The following is a 16133-nucleotide window of genomic DNA, read 5'->3' as shown; positions in this document are numbered from 1 at the left end:
TTCTGTGATTGGTGGATTTAGCTGAGAGGACTTAGTACGATTGGCAGCTTCGACTGTCCTATTACGGGTGTCCGATTACAGCCAACTGCATTTCTTAGGTCGACTCCATCTTCCATCGCCGTTAGCAAGAAATTGATGGCAGCTTTTAAAAGTTTTATATTTGTTCGGTCGTGTTCATTGAGGCGTCCTCTATCTTCCACTTTTCAAACCTCAGCTCCCAGAACAGGAGATGTGATTTTGTTAACAATTATTCTGACGTTTCTTGAATAATCCGGAAATCAGGAAGTAGGACCCAGTTGAAAATGAGCATTGATCATTGAAATATGTCGAATAGCAGCCATACTGTTTAGAAATACCATATTTTTTGGTCTTTCCCTATTTGCCTAAGTCGACTCTTTTTCTTGCTTTTGAATTCCAGGGGTATTTCCCTTGCATTTTTATCAACTGAATCCAGTGACAACTTGTAGCCAATGAAACATTTTGTTTGATTAAGCCATTCTCGTGCTTTAGATTTTCAAGGGTTTTCCCGTGCATTTTTCCAACGTAATTTGGATCTCTTATTTTCAAATTCCGAGAGAGCATGCACTATGTGTGCGACCTTTGTACTCAGTTCTCTTATTTCCAAGGGTTTTTTTCCCTTGTTTTTTTTTCGTTTGTATTTTTTACATTTCTTAGGCAATGAAAAATGTTGTTTTCATGACCAATTATTCATCGCCACCAGGCAACCCTGACATCTGTTCGATCAAGGATTATATTTCGCGCATTTAAGTAGAGGGAAAAAGCCCTCAAAAGTGAAACACTTCAAACAAGTGAAAGTGAAAATGAAAAGGGAAACCTCCTTCAAACAGCTATATCAACTCGACAGAACTGAGAAATTACCTTGAGAACGTTCGCTCCCTGGTTCGACCATTCATACACACAAACCATGGGAAATAACAAGTCGAGGATGACATCGGTAAGGAAATTTTTACCCAGAGAAAGATGTTTTTCGTCTTGTCACGAGCGTGGGACAAAGAAAAAATTCTGAGCGCTCGGATTCCGCGCTCCGATGCTCTACCAGTGAGCCACAGAGACTCCACGGTGAGCGAGGTCTATTACGAAGTTCGTATGACACGCTTCCTGCATACTGCTAGGATCAACAACGTCGATAGCGTAATGTTTGTAGATAGAAGTTAGAGAAATGGTAAGTTTTGAGCTCAGTAAAGAAATAGAGAAAGATGTTTTCCGTCTTGTCACGAGCGTGGGACGAAGAAAAAATTTTGAGTCTTTTCGAAATAGTATGTCAAAGCATGAAATTTGGTCCTGATTTGAAAATTTTATGATTGATTACAAGCAGGCAACGGTTTTCTCTTGGTTCTCGGGGGCTTTAGACAGAGGTCACATAAGTTCATTTGCGCCATGCGTTTTGTATATTCGAGAAACCTTTTACCAGAGATTGACAATTTCTTGAGCTCCTATATATCTAACCATAGCAAACGATTTTTGCAAAATTAAACATATTTAGAGTCAGTTCAAATTGTAACTTAGCTCCAGTCAGTCATAGTCGAACCTTGAAAATGACGGAAATAGAAGCGTGACATATTTTCTTCAGTATTTGCGCAAACTGTCAACTTGATAGCGAAGAAGCGTATGATCGAAAGAAGATTGAGAAAAACGTGAAATATCTCGTGATTGCTAATGAGTTATGACAATTTTTAAATATGGAGATGGAAAAATCAATCAGTTGTGATTGCGAAGGTGTTGGCAATGCGCCGCTCATTCTGAAGGCACAATCAGACGACTGTTTGAAGCTAGTCACCCCACTGAGATGATTGCAGCCATGCCAATTTGACTTATCATCTCCAAATGATGAGTAGAGGAAGCGAACTGCCTAAAATCTATCCTCCTAGCATAGTTTTTGGCTGAAAATTGCCAATTTTTTTTAATTTCAAGAGCCTGATAACGGGTGTGGAAAATGATGTTTTGAAATACGTATTATATCTCTGAATTTTATCATTGATATTTACAGCAGACTCGGGTTCGGGGGGGTTCGGGGAGGTATTCCTCGGATATCGAGGTAAGGTTAAGCCGCCCAATTCTTAAATACTGACCCTCAGGATGATGATGATGATGATGATTATGATAGCGATATAATGCTTCCTTTTGGATCACATACAATAACATTCCACTTATTTTGCTTTTTAAGGATTACCCAAGTGACATGATCTTCTACGTTAAAAAGATTTCGTCGACGTTCCTTGGAAAAGAGATTACCAAACGATGTGGAAACGAAGGACAGCATAATGATCTCGAGGAAAAGGATAAGGCAACCTTGAAATTTTTGCAAGCTGCCATCTCGTACATCTCAGAGGCAACCAACATGGGAGCAGATCTTTCAAATGCGGCATTCATTTTTTCACAACCAGGAAGAGAGTTTGTCATTCAGGCTGGAAATGGCGACTGGGAGTTCTTTTTTTCAGAAGATCTAAAAAATACAGTTCATGGCCACTGTGTTCGTAAGGGTCCGAAGCAGGCTTCCCGAGGTTTCTGCAACAGCAGCAGATCCCCTGACAGCACATCTGGCCCTGCCAATCAAAACGGTAGACCCAGAACAGCACCAGGTCGAATGAATGGTTTGCTGGCTTTGCCATCTGCCGCCTAGAAAGATGTCTGCCTTGCTATATTTCGACGGAGGAAAAGATGAAAATCGATAATTACGCAAATTTTTTTACTAGCTTGATAATATGGGTGACAAATAACTCCATAATCTACCAGACAATTTGAGTTTGTTACGTGGTAAGATTCCTTAAATTCTATACCGCTGTCAAAAACATATCCATAGCCTTTGGCTGGTAATCTTTGGCCTTTCCCAAGAGAGGTGTATTCATTTTATTCACAACTAATGCCCTGCCAAGTTAATAAAATTTGATAGTAGACTTAAACTTAAGATATTTGATAGAGAAGAAACAGCTAGGTCAATAAATAGCTTTTTATCGGTAAATCAAGAAGTCTTAAACTTTTTTTAAACGTGTATCTATCTTTTCGATTCGGGGAGTACTCTGACTCTTTTTAAAAGATGATAAACAATTTCCAATCAAAAACCTTACGACCAGAAGTCTTACTCGTCACCTGTGATAACCCACTAATATGCTTTTTAAATTAGGGAATAGTTTGACGTGGGTGCGTCCAAATTCGTAAAACTTCTCTCGCCGAAATGTGTGAATGTGCACCTAACACTCCACCACCGTTTGATTAATATGTGCGTGCACGTTTTTTTAACTGAATCTCCAGCTATCACAGTTACTTTGCATTTATTGATATATCAAAATTAAATCAAAGATACAAAGTCAAAAGAACAGAATTGGTAACAAAGGCTGGGAAATCTACTGAAACAATTTTTTGTTTGGGATTCCTCGGTACTTCAATGTTTCCCTTAACCCTTTCACTACCAAGATCTCATTAGTAATTCTCCTTACTGTCTGCAATACAACTCTTATGATGTTAGCTCTGAGAATTTGGTATCGTATCAACTAATAATCCCCTAGCTGATATATAGAGAATAATACATGGGCGCGCGTAGATATGGAATTTCTCTTCGAATGTGTAACTCGATAGCTCACGAGAGAGCGCAGCGAACGAGTGAGATGTCAAGTTGAACACGAGAAGAAAAATTCCATATCTGCAAGCAACCGTGTATTATTTTGTTTATCATATAAACACATTAGCCCTTTACTGGGAAGAAAAGCCGCCTTCATTACTGAATGAAAATAAATGAATCGACAATCCTCGAAAACAAACGTAGAGTGCGTTGGCGCTGACTCTTAAGATGGAAAAATGCGTTCAATCATGATTACAAAAATAACAATGGTTGTAATTTTCAATTTACAAAATTCTCATTTATTGACTTTGTCCTTACCGACAGAAGTCTTTCAGGTAAACGGCCAAAATCGGCTTGTGGCAAATCTTCCAGTTGTCGATTTTCATTATCAGGCGAGAGAAATGATAACACCAAAGCCACTGAATACGCAACTTTCAGTTTTTCTTTTAGTATATTAGTTTTCTTTCCCTTCTAGGCAAGTTTGTATCTTATTGTCTCTCAGCGATACGGATTTTTAAGTGTTTTGGCCGCCATAATTCGAGAAAGCTCCGACAAACAACTTGTATGGAGAATCGTGAAGGCTTTGCCGTTCATTCATCAACCTGACCGAGTGACGCCAAAGGCGAGTGAAGTGTAAGCAGCTGATTGGCTACATCAACACAAGTGAAAAAATTCGATATTTTTTCACGTGTGTTGTTACGGCTTTTCTCAGAGCCGGAAATCCTTGTATAACACCGCAGTTTATATTATAATATTTTTTTTTTATCACTTGCCTGTTTGATATTGTATTGATATTGTAAGGAGAAATTCCGTCCTGGTCACTCATGAGAGTTAAAGGGTTAAGTAAAAAAAAATTTAAGAACCATGCAGGAATTTTCTATACATTTCTTGCAATGAATAATCATATAAATTAGCGTAAACAATGTAAAAATATGTTTACATCTCTTCTTTTTGCTTCAAAACTTTCTTCATTTTTATTTCGACTTCGGCAACATTCTCGTAGTTGGGTGTTTAAGTAACATGTCCATTGTTTGCCCTTTTTTAAAGATGCAATAACGGGGAAAACTAGCTTCTGAGAAGACCCACACTAACAGGAAGCATAAAGACTCTTATTTCTCGTCTTCTTTATTACATTTCCTATAGCTAAGCAAATTGTCTCTCCCTTTTACTCACTGTGGTGCATGCTCTTGTTACACAATTATGTATCACATGCTTCGTTGCACTTACATGCATTACCATATTATTGCACAGACCTTTGCGTACTTTACACCTTTGCACACCTTGTACATATTTAGTGATTGCAATGCATTAAATATTCAGTTTTGGATATGGAACAGAGACGTTAACATGGTGGCAGCGGTGATTTTTTTTCCTCCTCCCTCGCAGCATTAATTTAGATAGCTTAACGATTTAAGTATACTGGCAAGCATGGCTTTAAAAACTCCTTTTCCAGATTTTAAAACAACGGGAGATGACAGACACGACATTTAGGAATACATTGAAGATATGACGGACTACTGCACCATGCGAAACTGGCTCGATCCGTCGAAGGAGACAGAGGCTGCAAAATGGACGAAACCAGAGAAAGCGATGGCATCTTTACGGGCGTCATTATCCCCTGCGAACAGAGCGGTCTACAAATACAGTTTAGGGCTTTCAGCAGAAGACCTGGCGAAACCTCACTTGCTTATTAATGCCCTGAGAGAATATTATGGCGCAGACATTGGGGTGTCCGGTGAAAGACAGAAGTTTCCTCGCCTGATGCAAAATGAAGACGAATCGATCAGTTCTTGGGAAACGCGTATACGAACTCAAGCTTCATAGAGCGAATATGAGAATTTCGCTGACGAATTTATGCGAGACCAGTTTATCGCCGGCTTAACGTCTGAAACCCTGCGTGTAAAACTAATTGGTAAGAGCCACAGACACCGAGATGCCGCACAAACCAAGGTCAAGTTGCGGGAAGTTGTTGAAATCGCGAAAAGCTTTGAGGCGACTACTTTTGCGAATTAGTTAATGAGAACCGCACGAAGCACCTAGCAGGAACAAGTAAATTTCACAAACAAATCCACGCGTGAGAATCAAACTTCTGCTCCACCGACGCCACTGTGTTTTTGGTGCCGCGGCAGCCATCCCAGTCCTCGTCAACATCATTGCCCTGCGTTTGGCAAGAGATGCAATAAGTGTGGAATCGTTGGTCTTTTCGCTCGTGCATGTAAAGGAGGAACAAGAAAGCAAGCAGGCAACAGGCAACACTCAAATTTCGAAAATTGTGAAAGCACAAATCGACTCAGCTTCAACTTGCAATGCCATACCCAGCAATTAAGCCAGTTATTCCCTAATTGGAAGGTTTCAAAGACCAAAAGCAGAAACAGCACATATGGAAGCCAAATAATGCGACCAAAAGGTAAGTAACCCTAGTTTGCGACAGAAAAGGCAGACCAGAGACAAGAGATTTTCTTGTGGTGGATGTCCCTAGCGACAAACCACCACTTCTTAGCGGAAAGGATGCGCAGGCTCTATAGTATTTGAAGATTTATGCAGACGAAACAAACGCAGTTAAGGACGAGATTCCGCAAACTCCGCAAACACTTCCCCCACTCGAAATGCTAACGGCGGAGGAAATTTTACGGCAGTATGCTAATGTGTTTAGACCGTGGTGCGGGAAATCCCTTGGGACGCCATGCATATTCAGCTGGACCCCTCTGTTACACCTGTACATGCCCCAACACGCCGAGTGCCCGTGGCAAACTTAGACCGGGTAAATGAAGAGCTGAAAAGGTTTTCTGAAGAAGGGATTATTAGGCCTGTTACCCAAACCACAGATTGGCTGTCTAATATGCTGGTTAAAGAAAAACCAAACGGCAAACTTCGCATCCGTATCGACCCAAGCCAGACCATAAACAAAGCAATTAAAAGACCCAAGTACACGATACCGACCATCGAAGAGAAGCTTCCTTTACTAACAAAAGCCAAAGTCTTCAAATACCAGTTCACAGTTCGATATAAGAAAGGGAAAGAGCTTTTTATAGCAGACACACTGTCTCGCTCAGCCATCAGTGTTCATGATGACACAACCCCGACAGTAATGCAAGAGTGCAAAGTGTTTCGTGTAGAACTAGCACAAGTGGACCTGGGTGCAAATAGAGTAACCGTTGAAACAATGAACTAGATCAAAGAGGAGACTTCAAAAGATCCTGTTCTAGCAGTATTGCATAAAGTGGTGCTAAGTGGATGGCCTTCAGAAAGGAAGGAAGTGCCCGAGCAAATCAGAGTTTACTGGGACTCAAGAGACGAGATTACAGTGTATGACGGAATCTTTTACAAGTCTCATCAAGTTATCGTACCCACATCCTTGCGATCTGAAATGTTAAGGAAGATACACAAAGCTCACCAAGGCGCAGATAGCAGTATACGACGAGCAGGCGAATCCCTGTACCGGCCAGGTATGTAGGCAGCAATCAGGTAGACATGTTCATCTTGCGGAGTTTGTGCCCAGTACTTGGGCGAGCGACCTCGAGTACCCATGTGGTCACACGACATACCTTTTTGGCCTTCTTCAAAAGTGAGTGCAGACCTATTTCAACTAAATGGCAGCAATTACATCGTCTTGGTGGACCCCTACAGTGACTAATTTGAGCTGGAACCTTTGCAAAACACATTGGGTAACACGGTCATAAGAGCCATGAAAAGAAATTCTCCCCGATACGGAATTCCAGAAGAATTCAGGACTGATAACGACCCACAGTTTGTCAGCCATGAGTACTCGCGTTTCGCTCGCGAGTACGGGTTACCAGTACAAAATCGTCACCCTACCACAGCCAAGGAAATGGAAATGCAGAATCGGCAGTTAAGATTGTCAAGATTATCTTGAAGAAATCACGTAAGGAGGACCCGTACTTAGCTCTCTTGGCGTACCGAAACACACCCCAACATGGATACAACTATTCTCCTGCTGAGCGCTTGATGTCTCGAAAACTTCGGGGCATTATCCCTACAGTTACTTACCAGCACGTCTCAAAACTAGCATGTCCCAGATAGGTCAAAGGTGCAGTACGACAAGAAGGCAATAACCCCGCTTAGAGAGTTCACAGAAGGGGAAAAAGTGTACCTAAAACTCTGCCCCACAAACAGGCCTCAACCATGGATCCATGGGGAGGTAGAAGAAAAGCCCACACCAAGGTCCTGCGTGGTCGAAACAGCAATGGGACCAGTTCGCCGGAATTATTGCCAAATCAGGAGAGCGATAGCAGAGCCAGCTGATGGATACAGCGCAGTGATGGACCAGCTTGAAATCGCATCTACGCACTCAGAGCAAGAACAGGAGAGACAACCGCCAAACGCTGACTCAACAGGAGAAACAATGTCCAGCACACCCGGAATCGAATCAGAAGACACGTTACCTGCAAAGATAGAATGTGGACCGCGCCGATCACAACGTGAGCGTAGACTGCCCTCAAGATTCAGAAACTACGTCATGTAAAAAACTGTTCTTATAGAATTCGTTTCAGAGACTACGTCAAGTCGAGACTGTTTTAATAGGACTAGTTTTGTTTGCTTTCTTTTTGCTTGTTTTTTGTCTGCATGTTTTTATTTAAAAGGGGGAGGGTGTTACACAACTATGTATCACATGCTTCGTTGCACCAAAATGTATTACCACATTATTGCTCAGACCTTTGTATACTTTACACCTTTGCACACCTTGTACATATTTGGTGATTGCAATGCATTAAATATTCAGTTTTGGACATATAACAGAGACGTTAACATATTATGATTTGACCGTTGTTACTTAAATTTACTATATTTCACAGGAATTGTTAATTTGACTTATGATTGGTCCAGGTGTTTCTTTTCATTTTGTTATTCAAACCTTTTTTTTTAAATTAGCACATGTACATTTTTTTGTTTTCCTCTCTGTGTTTAACCTTCGTTTTCGTGTAAGCGGAATAAAAGAAGCAAAAGTTTGTTTTCAATGGTGTAAAATTATTATGCAAAAGCGGATGAATTCGTCGAGTAAGCATAATTTTCGCTCGCTTTCGTTTTGATACATGTTCACACGATAGTTAAATGTAGAAACTGAACCTGAATCCTTAAATTCCGGTAATTCAGGAGGGCTCCAGCCAAATGATATTGTGTAGATAAAAACAGAACCTGGATTAATTGTATACTTTTTGTATTTAATGAAAGTGTTAAAATGAGTGAAATCTAAATTTGTTATAATCCTAAAAGAGTGGAATTCAGGGTAACAACAGAATCACATTCAATAACAATTTTACCATGACTTTCTTTGCGCATAGAATGCACCAATGAAAAAGATACAGTAAGATTTTACCATCCAAAAGACCGTAAGTAGGAGTGCTAAAATGATTAATAAACTCAAGAACCCATGCGGCATTTAACCAGCTCCAAAGATTCCTTCATGCATGAGGATTTTTCCACTACAAGTTGGAAAACAGGTACAATTACCTTTTTGTCCTTCCCCTTCTTTCAATTTAAGTTAATAAATTTCGTTGTTTAATTCAAAGAAATTAAAAAAAATGTTTCATGTAATTGGCATAAATTTTTTTAAGTCGTTTCTCGTGAGCATGGGAAAGCACCCAATGATGTAAATTAAAAATTAGCAAATTATGTTCTGTATTTGTTGACTTTATATCTAGGATAGCTAACACTTGGTTTAATTGGAGAGGCTAATTTAGAAATATTCTTTATGATCCGAAGGAAAAACTCTTGACGATGTGTAACTTATGCGGTTCATATACCCATCATCAATGTGAAGAATTGATAGGAAGAGACCATCCTCAAGTAAAATACTGCGAAGACGTTGAGTGTTAAGAGAGTGTCTCTGTAAGAGCGGTCCAGTCGATTTTGCTTGAGACACGGATTTCGCTCATTTCTTGTGTGTCGTAAGGCATTCATGTACCTATACTAAAACCACAATCCGTTTGATTGGATCCCTTCATTTTTACGAGTTTTACGGAAATTAAATTTTATTCGATGGAAGGCTTGTCGTGACACTTTTCAAGACTTTAATTTAGGACAACTTTGGAGGACAATTTACAAAAAACTACGGAACTCAGCAAAAAACAAATACCTCGGCCGTGTATATTAACTCTATCTTATCCATCGAGGCGACTTCCGTGAACATCACGTTTCAATCAAGTATACAGGAAGACTTGAATGACACCTTATCGGTTCGCTTAAGTCACACACGCTAAAAAACCGATCAAATTTAAGGTAAATTTTTGAAAAAGTGAGACATTCTTAACTGATTCAACTAACATAGCTATGAAGTAGGTGCCATAGAAAAGGTAACTACTGAAAAAAACTTTGCGGCTCGACCTTTACGAAAACTTTATAACTCCGTGAACTGACCTAATTTTCGGCAATCTCCAAGTTTGGGCGCCATTTTGAGGGACTTGTCAACATGTAGCGTAACTGATATAAATCAATTAGGTTGATCTAAAACCGTCAGAAATATATACGAAAGCAATTCAAATGAACTTTACTTTCAATTCAAGCGAAAAAATTTGAAATTGTTTGTTAAACTTACCATTCCTTCATCCCCATGCGACCATTTCTTCCAACAATTCAAACACTACAACTAGTGTTCGAATTCCCCTCGTCGATTCCACCGTAAGAAATAACCTGTGCCACCCAAGCTTCGACTCGAATGTGAAGTACGAATCAAATAACACAACTGCTTCACCTTCGAGGCAATATCACGCTGGTACTTTGATTTTCGGATCGACAGGAACGGTGATCAGGAAGCGATCGCCATGTTTACCTCATTAACGTGATCGCTGACCAGCCGCTGAGTGAAAACAGTACAGCGCGGGGTGGGGTGGTTGGCGGGCTTATCGTCATAAGATATTCGAATACACACTTAAAAAGCTTTAGGACTCCCAGTCTAAACAGTGAAGGCATGCTTCGTGGTACAGACAACTTTTGTTTTATTCTCATAACTTTCTCCTTTAAATTAGAACTGGTATTAATTAACAGAGTAATCAATATTTATTTTTAACCGGGGTACCCATATGACCTTTTTGCTTGTCATATGTGGAATAAAATAAGGCGTCTTCTTCACCTGAACCTTTTATTTATGCCCCATTGCACGGAATGAACACTATACTTAGACTATTTGTTCTAAGTCATTTTTGCTGTTCCCAAGAATGTATGCAAAATGATAGAGATTTGATTCATTCAGCTGACACGTTCTTTTATGGCGCGTGAAGGTTAATTTTTTTCTATCAAAAGTCGCGCGCGCAACACACCGGAATTTAAAATTCGTAATAAAATCGTGCGAACCTTAGAATAAGTGTAGACAACTCTGACCTTTAGCAAGATGAAGTGGATGGTTCAAAGGACCCCCTGAGATTTTTTTCAGGACTATAACTGAGATTTGTTTATAACTATGATAATCGTCATTATTAGCGGACGGTGCTTTTTACCCATTGTTGTCATCATTATCGTTATCACGCCGAAAGAAGTATAACGCCGGCACGTTGCTTTACCTAACCACACGGAGAATTGTTCTCTCTTTTGCTCCCCTTGGATCCTGGCAACTGTTACTATTAAGACGATCAACAAGAAAGCCCTAGCCCTAGCTGAAATTTTTGACTAACAGAATGTAGGAAAAAATCGGTGGGGAGAGTAATTCGCGTATCTTATAATCTGAACGATAGTTTTCGATAACCAAATACCACTTTATTTAATTTACCTTAGCTGTATCGTGTTTAAAAGTGACGTTTCTGGGGACCGTAGATTCTTCCCTGATTCTTCTAGTCTCAGCAAAGACTCACCATCATGAACTTTTTTCTTGTGCTTGCATGGGACTAGAGAGCTAAGGTAAGCGACTGCAAATTTCTCAGCTAAAGTGAAGCTCAGTAGCAGCCATCAGGAATTGAAAACCGACATGCACTGTTTACTTTTATTATTCTTAATCAAATAAGGGGTGTTTTAGTCTGCAAATTTAATCATACTGGTTAATGAGATTCACATACAAATTGAGGAAAACTGACTGCAAGTAATTGTGAACAGTACGCATGAATAAGTGTATTGCGTTGTCAGGTGATTTGATCTTCTACAAAAACATGATTGATTATCAACCAAGCAACATTGTACATATTTCCATCTGCAATTAAAAGCACTTGCACATAGAGCTATGTTTTTTCAACATGATGTGTACTTAAATACCCTTAACCTAATAAAGAGTTTCTTCTCTTTTCGAGCAGATATGTCACGAGACAAAAATAGATAACAGATAGATAACAGACTTTTCTTCATGACTCCTAAAAATATAACAAATTTATTTTAATCCAAAGATGTCTCTGTAATTTTGTTTTTTGAGACATGTTGACGGATTTTAAATCTCGAAAATTATCAATTGAGGTACCTCACAGTTATCATCAAGGAGAGTCTGTTTGATCTTGGCTGTCTTCCTCCAGCTGTAAGTGAACTACTGAAGTTACTTTCATCAAGTGATGACAACAAAATTGTTTGCATGTTGCAATGATTTGATTTAGTGCCCTCCTTCCAATAAGCACTCCCTCTGGAATAAGTGCCCCTCTCCCCCTTGTTTCAAGTCAGAAAGTTTGAAAAGTGATGACGTGTTGCTTAAACTTTACGTGTTATTTCATGCTTGCACAATTGATAACTATTATCACATGTATTATTATTATTTTTAAGCTTGTCTTTATTTTTATACTGGCCTTTGTCAAGCAAAGGGTCAAATCTGGACTTCAAAACTGCAATGGATATCCTGGTTTACTGATGTAAGTACAGAATTGATTAATAGAGCAAAAAGGTCAAGGCTTATATTGAAGGTCAGCACCATATAGTCTGATCATTGTGTACTTTTTAGTAGTCGTACTTAAGTCTAAGTGACACCCAGCTACATGGACTTTTTTCGAAAAAGTTGCTACTTGTAATACTAGGCAAGGGGATGTGCCTTTAAAGTTACATTTCTGATAAAGTGACTAACTTAGCAGATGGGGTGTATAATAGTCCATTTTACAGTTGTGTGCTTGGTTGCCATGCCTTTGAACAGGAGTGAGGCTAAGGTTGACCTTGTTGTGATTCAAACCTTGCTGCTTTTCAAATGCAAATTACTTTGTCATCATTTTAATTGGATACTGGTCTCTATCACAGCAAGGTGACCTTCAGCCTCAATCCAAATCAAAGGCTTGACAACTAAGTAAAATGTAAACAACTGTAAAATGGCCTATTAGCCACAGAGTCGACTATTATGGCCCAAGAATTCTCCCCACCCCTAATCTGGAAACTGTGCCATTTCAGTCTGAATATAGACACAGTGCAATAATATGAGGCATTTGCTCACTGAATGCGTTTAAGGGGAGTGTATTTTGAGTGAGCTATTTGGGTGCAGCTGTTTTATTAATGTTTATGTGATTTCCTTTCAGACCATTTGATCTTTTAGGTGGTTTTAGCAACAGATTCACCATTGCTGTTATGTTTGGAGCCATTTCCAGCACATTCATGAATATGTTTTTAAAACCGAAAATTGAATTTTTCAGATGCCTGACCCAACTGGATAGGTGTAGGGTAAGTGGTCATACATGGTGACCTGATTTTGAATTAATGAAGTGCTCATTATTGTTATTGTTGTTTTTGGTTTTTCTCACGGTTTAAAATCAGTTAAATACTGGCGCTATAAGTTGACTCAGTTGCCATGGGGCAGTATTAGTTTATAAACAAATTTTAACATAATTAAATGGAATTTAACATAGTTTAAACAACTAGGAGCAAATATGGTTTATAGCATTTCAAACATTTGGTTCATGTCATAGCCAGCTGTTAGAATCTGTGCAGTGTTTGTTGCATTCAGCAGAGTTTGCAGCAGTACCGTGGTTGTTGGCGCCCTGGGGCCATCCTCGTCCAGCGGTATACCTTATCAGTGCATGCGTTGTTCTTTTATTGTACCTGTGTTGTGTTTGCTCTTCTATACGGTGGCATTGTTGTCCTTGCAGATAGCAGCTCTTGACATTTCCTTTCCCCTCCCCCCAGCCCTAACCGCAGGCTTTCTTGTGCAGGGTTTATTTCTATTTATTTGTTTTATTTATTCATTCATTTATTTATCTTTTCCTCCACTGAGCCATTTGGCTCTAGTGTGACAGGTGCTCAGAGGGGGCTTGGAGCAAGGGACTTGCAGCTGGATTGCGGGTTGGGTAGGCCAGTCGGGTGTTCTAGCACCTTGGGGTGTGACTGTAGTTGCAGCTCCTGGGCCCCTTGGGCATCCAGCCTCCATTTGTGATGTGAGTGTAAACTTGATATTAAGTTATTTATTTATTTATTTGGAATATTTATACAGGCTGGCTTAGTTCGGCTTCTAAAAGCAGGTTTACATTGCTTCTATAAATGATAACAAGGCCAGATGATCACACTGAGAATCACATTCATACTCTTTGTTGAAGTCTGTGATTTGTTTTACTCTTTAACTCCCAAGATCTGATTATTAATTAATTCTCCCCTCCGTAGCTGCTGCACATTTGCATATTCATCAGTTATGAGAACTTTTCTGTTAGATCAAGAAAACATCCTCTACATGATTAGTTTGAGTATTCTCGTCACCTGTTTGCTGGATAATGTGTGGATATTATAGGGAGAAGTTACCTGTTAATCATTTCTGGGAGTTAAAGGGTTAATGTCCCATGGCTTTTAACCAGTACTGAGAAGATGTAGGAGAGTATGGGGCCTATGTTTTATCATCCTTAGCTGAGAAGACTAGAATGTCTAACCATTTGGAGATGTTGTAGCAAAGGCAGCACATTCTCCTCAGTTATTTTAAGATCCCGAGTGTTGTTGCAGTTTTGGACTTGAACCTTCAACTACCCGCACAGCAAGAACATCTTCGAGATATAGAAAGAAATGACAAGAGCACATCCATACCGGTTGCTAAGCGATTTAATCTCCTTAATCTTTTTCCCTACATCTTGGCTGTTCGAAGGCCGGGCTGCAAAACTCCAGAACAAAGATTTATCTTTCAGATCGGCACTTTTCATCCCCACAGTATCAACGAACACTTTTCATTCAGCTAATTTGTTCTTGTTTTCTCGTCACCATATTCCCATCAATAGCGTGGCTCCATTTTCGGCAGATAAATACACACACAACTCACAATTCCTCCAACCGCTGTGATGAAGGGCTAACGCTCCAAACGTCAGCTTTTAAACTCTTTACAGTGGCCAATTTACATTATCAACTCAGTTAATAATACAAAATTACACTGTTATACTCTCCCTCTGATGCAGCACCACAGTTTCTTAAGAAACTTACCCCCTTTACCTGCACAGCAGTCCAGCAGTCAACATGAGCCAGGAGAAAAAAAAGATTCCTCTGTTTTAATTAATAAAATATGCGTGACTGATTGTTATCACTGAGGGTAATCACCGTTTAATACAGGTCAACGACAAAAGACAAAAAAACAACATTTAATTAATACCATAATTCATCATTTATTTTATATCGAGTTTATGTAAAAAATGTATCAAATAGCATTAACAAAATGACAGCGTAAAAACAGAACAATAGATTAGAAATCTAACAATTAGACCTCTTGGTAATAAACCAGCAAATGATTTTTCTTGTGTAATTTTCTTGTGTAATATTTGTCAGATATAAACAATCCTATAGAAGGATGATAATGTGCAATTCGTTAAGGACATTTGAACTCTAAATACTAACATCGATTTTGGGAGCCAAATATGGAATAAATTTTACTTCAGAGACAATTCGTCTTTTTATTCGAGTGATTCCTCCCTAAGTGACCGTTCCATACAACCCGAACAGGCTGATAGGACTCAGTCAAGGATAACCACAAACGCTTAATAGAGACCACCGCTGAAAAGTGGTGAAAGTGACAATGCATAAGAGGAAAAATAATCGCGAATTTGACAACCGACCGCTTAATACAGGTTCGACTATGAATTCCAAAATAGCCAATCAGCCCACGCAAAGAGCTTCATTCGCCTGTGTGGTATATTATAAAAGACCGCTCTAAGGTGGGTAGATGGAGTAGAGTTATGAAGCACGAAGAGAAAATCTAAGAAGACGAAAGAAGTCAAAGTCCAGCAATTACTCAGGGAAATTCTTGTCTTTACCTTCTGAAATCGTAGCTCTAAGATTCATGAGAATCCGTCCTCTAACCACGTAGCCGTTTACACTCCCAACCCGGGGGAAAAACGGAACCTCGACCAACCGTTCCCCCCTTCCCAGGGCTCTTTTTAAAATGATTGTAATATATGCTATCGTCAGTAGAGATATTCTGACGAAACATTTACGTTGTCGCAGTTTTTTAGATCTGGGGGAGGTCAAAATATCAGGGCTTACTGACTGTTTGGATCCGGTACAAGGTCTTTAAAGGGGGAAGGAAATTTATCCGTGCTCGCCCTCACTTCGGTGAATATCTCGCTTTAGCTTCATTAAGCATCTCAGATTGAACATAACAGGAATGCGTAGCGACAACGCTCTCCCGATGCCCGTCTCTCTCAGGTTGATCCTTACTTCCAGCATTTTTCCACGGCTTGTTTTTCCCGGT

At 39.6% G+C, this 16133-nt stretch overlaps 1 protein-coding gene and 1 pseudogene across 3 annotated transcripts; both read left to right on the top strand.

Annotated features, from left to right (window-relative positions):
- The first annotated feature begins 523 nt into the window (after positions 1-523).
- LOC149043602 (uncharacterized) lies at positions 524-2980 on the top strand. 3 transcript variants are annotated; one of them, XM_089210387.1, is made up of 2 exons: positions 524-1080; positions 2186-2980. In XM_089210387.1, exons 1-2 carry the CDS (start codon positions 982-984, stop codon positions 2639-2641), a joined length of 555 nt encoding a protein of 184 aa, XP_089066513.1. In that variant the 5' UTR covers positions 524-981; the 3' UTR covers positions 2642-2980. The 3 variants fall into 3 exon arrangements, with proteins under 3 accessions (XP_089066513.1, XP_089066515.1, XP_089066514.1); XM_089210389.1 differs by having other exon boundaries at positions 532-1183; XM_089210388.1 differs by having other exon boundaries at positions 533-955.
- A 2025-nt stretch (positions 2981-5005) lies between these two features.
- On the top strand, positions 5006-6749 carry LOC149043601 (uncharacterized; annotated as a pseudogene).
- Positions 6750-16133: the final 9384 nt, after the last annotated feature.

Source organism: Pocillopora damicornis, chromosome 6 (genome assembly GCF_964200805.1).
Source record: "Pocillopora damicornis chromosome 6, jaPocDami1.2, whole genome shotgun sequence".
Lineage (NCBI taxonomy): Eukaryota > Metazoa > Cnidaria > Anthozoa > Scleractinia > Pocilloporidae > Pocillopora > Pocillopora damicornis.
The sequence above is the reverse complement of the archived record's forward strand: the minus strand, read 5'-3'. Positions and strand labels throughout refer to the sequence as shown.

What these genes read in the sequence shown, in the direction of transcription:
- LOC149043602 (XM_089210387.1), top strand. Translation starts at nt 982, where the DNA reads ATGTTTTTCGTCTTGTCACGAGCGTGGGACAAAGAAAAAATTCTGAGC. An exon ending in TGAGCCACAGAGACTCCACG is followed by an intron (nt 1,081 to 2,185) that starts GTGAGCGAGGTC and finishes TTGCTTTTTAAG; the next exon opens with GATTACCCAAGTGACATGAT.